The sequence below is a fragment of the Volvox carteri genome, assembly GCF_000143455.1.
Source record: "Volvox carteri f. nagariensis unplaced genomic scaffold VOLCAscaffold_17, whole genome shotgun sequence".
NCBI lineage: Eukaryota > Viridiplantae > Chlorophyta > Chlorophyceae > Chlamydomonadales > Volvocaceae > Volvox > Volvox carteri.
This window is the reverse complement of record NW_003307560.1, coordinates 1,914,724-1,926,689: the sequence shown is the minus strand read 5'-3', so window position 1 is coordinate 1,926,689 and position 11,966 is coordinate 1,914,724. Positions and strand designations below refer to the sequence as shown.

Genomic DNA, 11,966 nt, shown 5'->3' with positions numbered 1-11,966 from the left:
GCTCCCGGTCGCCCAGGTCCTGGTTGCGAGCTCTCTGAGATGCTCGGTTCGTTCGGTCGGCAGGAAGAGCCCCCCAGTTGCGACTTCGTTTATGTTAGGAGACCAACGGGCATAGATCCCGTCTAGTTGGAGCGCCAAACAAGCGCTGTTGCGTGCCGGCCGTCGTTTCCCGTGCGGCCTGACCCGGGGGCGGAGTGCATGAGACTAACCAGCCGTATGCACCCGCCCCTTGCGCTGTGTTTCGGCTTCGGCCCCCGGCTCTCGCGGCCCACAGTGTAATCAAAGTCATACATACATACATACATACATACATACATACATACATACATACATACATACATACATACACACGGGCACGGCACTTCTCCAGGCCCCCCCTCGAACATCGCCTCCTCACCGCACCCCCCCCCCGGTCGTTCTCTCCCCCCTCCCCCTCCCCTCCATGTCGTACCTCGCCGCCACATCAAAGAGCTTTGCAAAGGCGAAGAACAGGTCCGCCAGCAGCTGGGGTGTCCTCGCCACCAGGTCCGGGGGGATGTCGGGGCGGGCGGGATCCAGCTGGGGCAGAACTGCCTCGCGATAGAAGGCGGCCATAGTCTGTGTGTCGGGGTTGAGGTGGGGGGTATTGCGGGTATTGCGGGACTCGGGGGTATTGCGGGTATCGGGGTGAGGTTTGAGTCGAGGAGTTGGAAAATTGAGGAGGGGGAAGGCGGGAAAGGGGAAAAAATGTAACCCACCCCCTCCGGCGCACCAAAACCCCCTAACCCCCAACCTAATACACATCCACATCCACATCCACACACACATATCCACGGCTCTACCCCGCGTTACCTGCAGCCCGGCATAATCCCCCGCGGGGTTGAATCTCAGCACCGCCAGCGTGCGCAGCGCCCTCACCGCCCCCTCAGCGGACAGGGCCCCCGGCTCACTCAGCCGCTGAATCAGCAGCTCGCTTAGCCGCGTCAGCACGTCAGAGGCCGCCTCGGCACTAGATTTGGATTTGGATCTGGATGGGCTGGCGGCGGCTGCGGCGGCGGCGGCTGCCGCCAGTGCAGATGTTGGCGCGGGGGGTAAGGCTGCGGAGACGGAGGCGCACAGACGGTAGGCCACTTCCAGAGCGGAAAGCAGCAACCTGTGTGTGTGGGTTGGGGGTATATGTAGGGTGGTGTACGGGGACAGGGGGGATTAAAAAGAGGGGGAAAGGAGGGGGGGAAGGAGGGGGGGAAGGAGGGGGGAAAGGAGGGGGGAAAGGAGGGGGGGAAGGAGGGGGGAAAGGAGGGGGGAAAATTGCACCTTCATGAGGCAAACCCTAGAAAAGAGTCCGACGCGGTGGCGGCCTGCAAGCCGCACTGACTTGCTACTGCAGGGCGGCCAGGCCCGGGGGGGGGGAGACATATGCAAGGAAACAAGGAATTAACTGCCAGACACGACGTGTATCCAGGGGGTTTTGGGGGTCAGATGAAACCGGCGGGGGAAAACACACACACGATGAATGAGCAGGGAGGCCGACAGAGAGACTGGGAACGGCAACATGTAATTTGATGTGAGGGGTTTTTTGCGTGTGGAGGAAGGGCCCCAGCGCAAAGAGCCGGGTATGGACTCCTCCGGTTTTACCCTCCAGCCCCGCCCAACAATACCGCACGAACCGTGCCGTACGGCATACACCCGTCACCCAACCCTCCTGTCCCTCCCCAATCCAACAATCCCCCTCCTCCAAGAAGCCGGCTGTTGCGCCTCTGTTGCGGCTGTGGACTCCTCAGGCACTTGGTGCTGGTTGCTTTGGGACGTGTCCGTTGTGGCAGTTAGAAGTTAGAAGAGGTTCCGCACCTCCGTGCAGCGTCATGCATCATCATCATGCATCATGATCCACCCTGGCCCCCCGTCTTCAAGGCCCTCCCCCCCCCCCGACCACCTCCACCACCTCCTCCTCACACTTCGTCCACAGCCTCCCTGTTCTCTTGGCTCTGCAGCAGGGCATCCAGCTGCTGCATACCCAGGCACACAGCCAGAGAGTCGGACAACTGGGCACGCAGGGACAGAAGCGCGGGATCTACTGACGGAGACGCCGCCGCCGCCGCAACGACAGGGGCCGCTGCTGTTGCTGCTGGTATTGCTGTTGCTGTTGGTGTTGGTGCAGTCAGGGCATCGTTGCTGCCGTTATTGTTGTCGCCCAAGTCGCCGCGCACTATACCGGTCGAGGCGGCGGCAGCTCCGCCGCCGCCCTCACCAACGTCCTTGCCAACGGCCGTCGCCGCCGCCGCCGCCGCCGTCGGCGGTGCCGGTGCCAAGCTGCTCATGGCGGCGCTCCAGGGAAGCGCAGCTGCTGCTGCCGCCGCCCCCGCCGCGGCCGGGTGGGGTTTGCCGTAGCATGTCCTTGTGTGATGGGGCTGCCGGGGGCACGGGGGTGCAGGGGGCCGACGTGGGCGCATATGAAGGACGGAGGGAGCTCGATGAAGGGGATTGTGAGTAATCAATTTCAAAATTCAAAAATTTAAATGCTGACATGGTAGGGCAGGGCGTGGGGGTGTGTGTGAGGGGAGAAATGGCACGCGGCCGGGTGATGGGTGAGAGGGTGCGGCGTAGGACGTGGCCGTGGCGGGGTTTGGGCCTCCCAGCGGCACAGACCGCCCTACCTGGAGAGCTCGCGTCCCGAGGAGCAGCGGCGTGGGGGGATTTCCCACAGCTCTGCCGCTGCTGACGCTGGCGCCGTTGGCCGTTGTTTCGTCGGAAGGGATGCTGCGTTAAGTATGGGTTCATGGGATTGGGGGAGAGAATAGGAAGGGCTGAAGACTGAGCGGCTGTGAATGGCATTCTTTTTCAAGCAGACGTACCAATTGGCGATGCACGCGCTATTGGTACAGGGTGCACCATCGCCATTTATACTTCCGAAGCATAGAATGCGTGCGGTTCCAAGTGAAGCTGTCTGCCCTTCCTGGATGCATCCGTGCGCTGCGCGGAAGAATAGCGTTCCGATTGTGCGTCGGCTCGCCATCGGGAACGGTTAGGACAGCCGGTACCCTAAGATCTGATATGCAACGGCACACAGACGTCACCATGTAATAGTGATGAAAGCATATTAATCATCCGTCGTCATCGGGTATCACTCCCATTATGTTAACCTGAAAGTCAATAAAGTCTAGGTGTAACTTGGAAATAGCCTTTTATCCTCTACGCGAGGCGTCAGCTGCGTCGGCTGCCTATGCTTGAGTCGACGGTTGCTCCATTACGACGCACGATGTACGACATGTCCAGCGAAACACAAGTGCCAGGGGACCAAGCTCCTTATGATCGGTGTAAGATATGCACTTTTGCCTTGGGCGAGGACATTTGCTTGTCGCTAACTTGTAACTCGTATGAACAGCTGATTTCTCTAGTACCCACGACTCGCAACCGAAAAAGAAAACCCACAAGTAACTTCGCTCCTTACTTGTTAAAAATATGCCTCCCAAGAAAAAGAATGACCTTGCTAAGGCTGCAAAAATGGCGGACAAGGAAAACCTTGCTCGGGCAGAAACCGAAATTCTTTCTTTGCAGCACCTCTTGGAGCTGCGAAGCCATGAGGTGGGGTGATCATTCTAAGTTGCGGCCGGAAGATGTTTGACGGGGCATTGCGTATACATTTTTTTGCGTCAGGCACTGGAGGCAAGGCGCAGTGAACGAATGTGGCGTGAGCGCATGGAAGCATTTACGCAAGCATTAGAGCAGCAAAAGGAGGACACGCTGGACATCACAGCGGACATGATGCGCCAGTATAAGGGCATGCAGGAGCAGCTGCTTAAAAAGGTAGCCGATTTGGAGACGGAGAACCGTCAGTTTAAAAAGACAATTGAGGAGCGGGACTCGGAAATTGCCAAGTTGCAGATGGAGAAGGAACAGCAAAAGCGGGCCAGCGACCTCGAGGTGGGTATCGCGCAGGACCTTGGGTTTGCGCCTGAGAGGCAGGGGGTTAGCACAGCTTCCACCCACCTGGTTCACCCTTAAAGGTCCGCCCCAAGGAAATCCCCTGAGTGCATGTGTTGTGGAAGGGCGCCGCGCCGACACCCGGCGAAGAAATCCCCTTTTGCCATTCCACTCGTAATGGAAGTGAATTCCGCCCCTGCATCAGCTTTGATATGCCTTGCCACGCGTGAACCAGCCAAACCCAAGGTGGCCGCATATAAAGGGAACAATCCGCCATGCACGCGGAAACTCCCGTTTCTCCTCTTTCTGCCCCTCCCTGGTCGACACACACAGATCCTGCAGCACCAGCACAAGATGGAGGAGATGCAGGTGGAGTTTGCACAGATGCTTAGGGAAACGCTGGACAAGATGCACGAGCGGCTGTCGAACGGCACCTACAACAGGAGCTGACAGGGGCCGGGGGTGGGAGCCGCGAGCCGCCGACAGGCCGTGCACTGCACCGCCCTCTGCGGTGACGTCTGTGTCCGTCCAGCGCGTGCTGCGTGTATGATTTTGTGAGCTAGCGGGGTATAGCTTCGCTCCGTGGCCGCTAGCTAGTCTGGCAGTCACTACCTTCCCCGTGATGTCTAGGGGCACCCTCATCCTCCTTCTCACCCATGGCGACTGAAGGCTGTGACTTGTTCGGATTCAGTACCCACCACCAGCATCAATTGGAATCAGCCGGTTCAATGGCGGCGTCAACTCCAGTCCTGGTCGGCTGGCGGTGGTGTCACTATAATCGGTTCTATCCCCATCATCCACCGGCCTGGGAGTGCAATTCCACCCTCTCGCGGTCGAGAGATTATTATCCCGCTCTTTGTCGGGATCGATCCTGGAACGTTGCAGGTTCAGGGCACTATGCCGCGCCTTAGCATAATTGCTGTGTCTGGAGCAGTGCGTGCATGTTTGTAAGCCCTCTCTGCGGCTGTGGACGTGCGCGGCGGAGGCGTATCCCTGGGATTACTTATGCGCCTATATGTTCTAAAGTACTGTTTATGCTAGGGACCCGGAGTGATTCTTCCGGCCGCAGTGCCCGTGTTAAACACAGCAAAGCGCCACGGAGGCCCCCCCTCCTCGGGTCCTATTACTGCTGTCACCATTCACACTGGTATATGAGTGTCGGTCACTTTCCAACAGTCCGGCTGCTTTCGGGTTTCTTTGGGGTATGGCCGTGTGGTGATTTTTGCTATGTTGTGGCAGCGCTGTGCGTAAATGAAACCAAACCAAACCAGGATTACAGATTTTAATGTTATTTCCTAGGGGCGTTAGTTGGCCCGGCAGCGTCACGGTGTGCGGCCAGGGGAGGGCTGTGTGCAGCGCGCTTGCCGCTCCGAGCAGGCTGCTGCTGCTGTTAGAACAAAAACCGCGTCGAATAATACGCATGGGCCCCGCAACCTAAAGGCCCTTTGGACTACCCCTGAACCGGCCGGTCGGTTGCCGTATAGCTATATAGGCCATATTTGCTCGCAGGGCCTTGTGTAAGGGCCTTTTTTTCTAGAGAACACTTGAGGAAGGTCCTCCGGGGCCTTTTCAACTGCTGCAGGCCCGCCCAGGGCGTAGGTGGGCCATGACGATGAACCTCGTTATGGGGATATCCGGAGCGGACCAACGGTCTGTCTATGTCGCATGCAGGGGAGCTATACAGCACTGTGCGGGCCTGCGGCTGCCCGTGCGAGGTCAGGTCGTGTATGCTTGTTAGTGTACCGCGCAGCTGCACCCCCGGGGGGGGGCCGTTCCGGGCGCCGCTGCGGGGCTCGGTCTGTGGTGGATGGATATGTCATGTCGCGCCGCACACTTGCTGGTATGTTGTTGCCGGAGTGTCGGAAAGAGATAAAGATGCGGATAACAGATTTCGCATTCGGTCATTCCTGGTGGTGGGGGTGGTGGTGATGGTGGTGGTGGTGGTGGTGGTGGTGTGGTGGTGGGTGGTGCTAGGATTGGGAACCATGACCGTGTGGGGCCGTGTATGTGCCAGTTTAATAGTAGTTGGGCCTCGCACGTGCGCTGCAATGTGGTGTGCACTGCAAGGAAAGCCCCGGCCCTGCTCCAGGAAGGTGCTTCCGCACCCCCCCCCCGCTTCCCCGGTATCCGTGGCGTTAGGGGGGTTTGGAGTGCTGGAACGAAGGAAGAGTCGAAGGCAGCTAGCAGACGTTTCAGTTCTTAGGGTCTTGTTTTGTGACTGGTTGGGGCTTATGATGATGAATGATGTCCTGGCACGTAATGACTGAATGATTCAACGCGAGCGAGAAGTTAATGGAGCTTCTTACTGAGATGGGATATCAGTGAGATTATTATATCGGTGTAGGATGGTATGATAATAGCGCGCGAACGTAGATACGACATCAAGGACTCCGAGTGGTGGCATGTATCCGTGTATGTCGTACCCCTAATGTGCGAGTCATGCAGAACCAAACATAAACATAGCCACCGCATGAGCAAAGCTTGGTATATTGGGTGGAGGGCATATATGGTTAGGACGGATTGATTTACATGCATTAGAGATCGATCGGACTGGACGGTCTGCAGGACGGCTTGAGGTAGGGTTGTACTGAGCTGAGGCACAGCAGGCAATGTCACCGCTGAGCAGTTTGCATCTCACACAGTGCAGCTGCTGGCTGAGGCGAACGAAAACGTACATACCGGTAAGACGAAAGGCCTGTAACCTCATTCATTCGTTGAAGTGGCTTGGCTTGATGTATCGGTAACATATTTATCGTCGGCGCACAGAAAGGTGTTTTCTTAAATAGAGATGCTACCAGGTGTTCATTGGAGACGCGGGCATGCAGGCGGCCACGAACCAGTGAGCGCCGCCCTTGCTTGAAAGGGCTTGAAAGGGCTTTGCGTCCCAGCGTGCTCCGCCCCCGGCGGGGATTGCGCCTAAGAAGCATTGCAAACATCTGAAAAAACTGGGTGTGGTGGTACATGCCGTGAACACTATACTGGCAATGAAACGCTGTCAGGAGATGCTCTGACGGAGATAGCGACTAGCAGACCGTCCATGAAGGCGGCCGTGTAGCCAAACCGTTCCAGTTCGTAGTATCTCAGGGCTTCTGGTGATGATTGTTTGACGGACAGAGGTTCAGGAGGAGGGGGGGACGTCACTTGCAATTGGTGAGGGAAACCCGAGGAGAGTGGGAGGGGTAGGGATATTGTTTGCGATTTGAGGCTTTGGAGGAGGCGGACAGCGATTTTAGCATATTACGCGTGTGAGTGTGGAAAGGGGAGGGGTTCTTTGTGCTGCTGCTGTATGGCAGACTAAGGCAGTCACATGAGCACAGACGCGTTTGCCTTCTCCTGTGACGCGCTGGGTCAAATTCCGGGTTAAGATGACTCCTGTCGGCAGAATGAACACGATATTGACCAATAGGATACTGCTCACAGTGTGGGTGCATGGGGGAGCTCCGTGTATCATTTTGACAACGATTTGTTGGAAACACGATTTAATATGCGACCCTATCAAGTTATTGTTCGATTGGCATGAGTGGGTCGGGGTCGCACGTCGACAATACCCAGCTTTTTACGCTTTTCAATATCTGTAACAACGTCCACGATGATATCAAGCTTCTTCGTGGCCAAGTATGCCCGGACACAAACGTTGGCCTTCCAAAGCGATATGCGTGGTACGTGCAGTTGACCAGGACACATGATGTCTGCATGTATGGCATCATGAAAAGCACTGACCTGAAGTCTGCATTGGGTTGTCCCATAGAGCTAAATGTGCAGGATCGATAACAGACGGTTGCCCCATTGCCGTGCACCCGTACAGTGGTTGTCATCCTGGCATTGGACGTCCTGGCTTCTAAAAGGCACGACTGCATGTGTAAAGTTGCATCGGTGATTCAAAACACGTGTACTGGAAGGCCGCCCTAGTCAGTTGCAGTCCTCGTGACTCTCAGACGGAGTTTGCTGCGCTCTCTCTTTAGCGGCCGCCTTATACTTTACCATCATGTCGCTTCATTTAGAAGACGAGATCAATCAGCAGGTGATTGTTTGGTCTGACTTGCCTCGTTCCGTAAGCTCATTTGAAGTAAACAAGGGTGCAGGTCATGGCTAATTTGTAATTATTCACTATTGTTACTTGTAGTATGGCAACAAGCAACGGGTTAACGCGCTGGATGCAAAGAAGAATCCCCTCCTCATATCCATCCTGGATGCTGTGGATACGCTCAAGAACATGGAGACACAGGGCAAGCTGCCACATGATGCAATCACAAATGCCAAGGGGCTACTCACTATGTTGACCAACAAGGTGTGCTTGATTTACCACCGCATACACACCCCGTTGGTTGAGCGAGCCGCAGCTGCGGAACTGGAGTCACGCCGCGTTTCTCCATGAACAGGTCGGCTTTGGTGTTTCAGTGACTCAGGGCTACGGTCTGTTGGTGGCGCGTTTGCCGAACAGCCCGACAGGCTGGTAAGGATAAGGAGCCAGGGGGTGCACACAGGAGCGCAGTTCACGTTCCAAGGCCAGGTCATAATGACTGGCAAGGCTCCACCCCGCATCCTGCAATCTGGGTTGCATGAGGACATACCTACAGCTCTTAGCTCCATTATGCAGTACGGACTCTCTGAAAGATGCTTTCCAGGTACCTGTGCCAGGCTTTTGGGTCTGGGTCGTTGCTTCCCGTGAGAGGGCTTGGATATCCGCTCCATCCAACTATCGCGCCTTGCCCTGCTTTTCAAGCAAACCGGCGTCCCTTCCTCACCATCTGCGATGGCCAGGTCGGCTCCGCTGCCCATCAAGGTGGACGGCTTCAGTGTGGGCGCTGTCATGGGTTACAGCGAGCAGCACACAGTCATCAGTCTGGCAACGGATGCGGATATCCAAGCTTTCCTCAAGGTAGGTGCAGGTGTGCCGTTCGCGTGTACAGCAACGATATACCCGACAAGGCCATGCCTCACTGCTCCAAGTTCCGTTGTCATGCAAGCACCAAGTTACGCGATTGGGATGTAGGAGGCTTGAGGCAAGGCTTGCGTCAGGGACGGATTGGGAACGGCTTGCGTAGCACGGGCAGGTGGAGAAGGCCAAGGAGAACACCGTTCAGCAGCAACCCTTCAGAGGGCAACCCGGCTTAGCCGCCATGGGAAGGCGAGCCTGCGCAAAGCTGCGCCTCTCCAGATACGCTTGCCATGAATGTTGTTCTGCTGTGTTCAATGCTGCGGGCCTTGCAACAAGGACGTGTTACATGTCGGCATCCAGCTGGATGCTGGGCCTTCATGACAACAGTTCGCTTGCGAATTTACCAATTTTTCGGGCAGGATAAACGTGCGATGAAGATCGGTCTGGACTTTGGGCTGAACCTTGGTGATAAGGTGGACAAGTCAGCGGCACTGAACACGCAGACGGGCCAGACGGACTCGGCTAGCGGCGCCAAGACGCGCTGCTTCACACTCTCCAAGTGGGTTATGGCGTGTCGGACCTGAGCTGCGAAAGAATGGGCTTGGCAGTTGTTCCCGCACCCATGCGGCAGCCACGGGCGCCGTAGGGCACTGCCCCGTATTTATTTCGTTTTTAACCAACCTTACACCTCTTCCATGGGGCGCAAGGTTTTCTCGGGTGAACCCCATGAGCCGAGGCTTTGCTAGTCGTGATGCGTGTTCGGGTATGCATCTAATCCGTTACCTACCGTTATGCAAACCCGGTCATGTGCCTTTTGGTAAAAGCAGTGGCCAGCTCGGGACGCAACCGTTACCAGCACGCACGCCCAGGAGCATCCTTTTCTATCCTTTTGCTTTTCATCCCCTAAGACGGCCGTCCGGGGCCCCCGCCCTCGTTTTTGGTGACCAGGGGCGTGATGTTGGATGTCTCTATGCAAGGCACCAGTGTGGAGCCTGACCTGGAGGATATCGCGAACTGCTACGGCCAGCACGTTAGCCCGGGCGACATTCTCACCGGCAAGGTCTCTGCGCCGCGTGAGGCCACGCTGCTATACAACATGCTCAAGTCCCTCAACTGAGCGATGTAGGAGGGCGGCGGGGAAGGGGGGTCCGAGATTCGCCGGTCCGTGGGCGTGTTACACGGCCATGCATGCGCGCAGAAGGCTTATGGTTGCGAGGCCATGATTTCATGGGGATGAGGCATGCATGCAAATGAACAGGGAAACCCATAATAACTCTCCGGTAACTAGCAGATGTGGGTTTGACATGCAGTTTTGTGCGTTGGAAGGCCGAGGCGTCTATCGGAAGGTTGCAGAAGCTTAAACTTCATTTTGGGCGGATGGCAGGCCAACAGCTGTAGCGGTCACAAGTGACGACTTACCTTGGTTACTTAAACAGTTTGCTGCTAACGAAGCATTCGCATCTGTGGCAGTGACATGGATTGCAAACGAGCGGTCACATGAACGGGTACTTTCATTGCTGTGTCTGAAACGCCGGTGGATTCGTCCTGCATGTGCGCGTCGGCTGGTATGGCGTGTTCTTCAAGTATTTTGCTTTTACGTTGCATCACAATTTACCATGCAGTTTTCCGCAAGTTGTATGTAATGGTGTTGAAACTGCAGGCTGCAAGTCCTCAGGAACAAAGCTTGCCTGGTCGTGGGAAAGTAATACACCAGAGCTCTAATGGGCTATAATCCTATCCATCAAGGTCTTTCCATGTTACAGGTGCCCAAGGATGTAAGTCTGTACCAACCCCGCAGCCAACGGGACTTAAAGGCAGAAGATAAAGACATCGCTCCTTCCCCGTCCTTCCCCGCCTGCCTTCGTAGTCTGAGGGTGTGCTTTTCAACGCACCAGTAAACCAATGGATACGTGAAATCGGAGTGCGGCGACCCTTTTAACGACAAGCTGTGCAGGACCCAAGCAGGTTCTCCGCCCTAACATTCTTCTCATTCTCTCGCACGCATCACGCCAATGTGGCAGAGCTCAGCCTGAATTGCAGCAAAAGGCGATACAGCCCCATCACGCCGCGTCCTTTCCCATTCGTCAGGATTCATGATCGGTCGGATCCTTTTCATGGCAGTGGTATCCACCGAGCGGGTGCGCTGATAATAGTTGCTAACAGTTGCCAACGTAGCCCGGCGTGCTCGGCCCCGCGTCCGCAGCGGGCAGCATTGTCAAAGCGCAACGTAACAAACAGCACCGAAGCCCGTGCAGCCTGAGATTAAGGCCGCATACGTACTGCTGCAAAAGGCTGCCTCCCTTAAGATTGCGACAAAAACTAGACAAACACTCGGCACCCTTCCCCGTTTCACAGATCCTTGCATATTCACAAGTTTCAAACACAAGCACAAGCTTTGCAACCTGCCGTGGTAATAGCCATACGGAAAGCGCAACCGCACACCAAAACGCTGCCGCCGCCTACCACCTCTCCGCCTGTGCCCTCCTGCGCATGCAGCATGACACATCAATCCTCCCCCTTCCCCAGAGGCAAAATCTTTCGGTTCCATGTATGTAGCTATTACTGCATTTGTCCTTTCCCTCCAATCAAGACATGGACACGTGTAACGCAACCATCTACTTCTTTTGACAGCGCATATCATCAAAAGCCAGACTCTTATTCCAACTTGTGCTTGAAAGACGACTGCCTAGGGAAACGGTCGAAGCTCCCAGGTGCTACTGCGCCGTCTACAGGTCGCCAGAAAGGGGCGGATGGGCTGCCTGAGGGAGCACCTGCCGGTGACAATAAACCCTTTGGGTGGAGAGCGGTAGAACGCGCACCCCGTAATAAGGCCCGGAGATAGCGGGCTAATAAGGGCATGTGTCCATATCCCCGAACCTCTCCTCTCCGATACTGCAGACTCCGCATCAAACCATCAAACCAGGAAAACGTCTTCCCGCATTTTTTTCTTTCCTGAGCATATATTAAGCCATCCCTTCGCATGTCCGATTTATCAAACCTGTCCGTCCCGTCTTTGCAGCGTGAGCTCCAAGCACAGCGACCCCACCATCGCCACCGAAACCACAACCACGGGCAAAATACCCCACCACCACATGCATGACAGGCCATGGAGCAACAACATATGTAACAACCGCAAACGTACGCACGGAATGAAAAAACGCAGTATTGCTGCGCAACGATGTGCGCT

The 11,966-nt window shown here is 56.0% G+C and overlaps 2 protein-coding genes across 2 annotated transcripts; both read left to right on the top strand.

The window, feature by feature from the left end:
• Nucleotides 1–3,438: 3,438 nt before the first annotated feature.
• VOLCADRAFT_90652 (uncharacterized protein) lies at nt 3,439–4,350 on the top strand (the record flags this gene model as incomplete). The annotated part of the gene is made up of 3 exons (XM_002950190.1): nt 3,439–3,561; nt 3,634–3,900; nt 4,234–4,350. 3 exons carry the CDS (start codon nt 3,439–3,441, stop codon nt 4,348–4,350), a joined length of 507 nt encoding a protein of 168 aa, XP_002950236.1.
• Nucleotides 4,351–7,861: 3,511 nt separating this feature from the next.
• VOLCADRAFT_104626 (uncharacterized protein) lies at nt 7,862–11,039 on the top strand (the record flags this gene model as incomplete). The annotated part of the gene is made up of 8 exons (XM_002950189.1): nt 7,862–7,921; nt 8,024–8,188; nt 8,280–8,353; nt 8,662–8,779; nt 9,199–9,338; nt 9,728–9,852; nt 10,868–10,917; nt 10,983–11,039. Exons 1-8 carry the CDS (start codon nt 7,886–7,888, stop codon nt 11,037–11,039), a joined length of 765 nt encoding a protein of 254 aa, XP_002950235.1. The 5' UTR covers nt 7,862–7,885.
• Nucleotides 11,040–11,966: the final 927 nt, after the last annotated feature.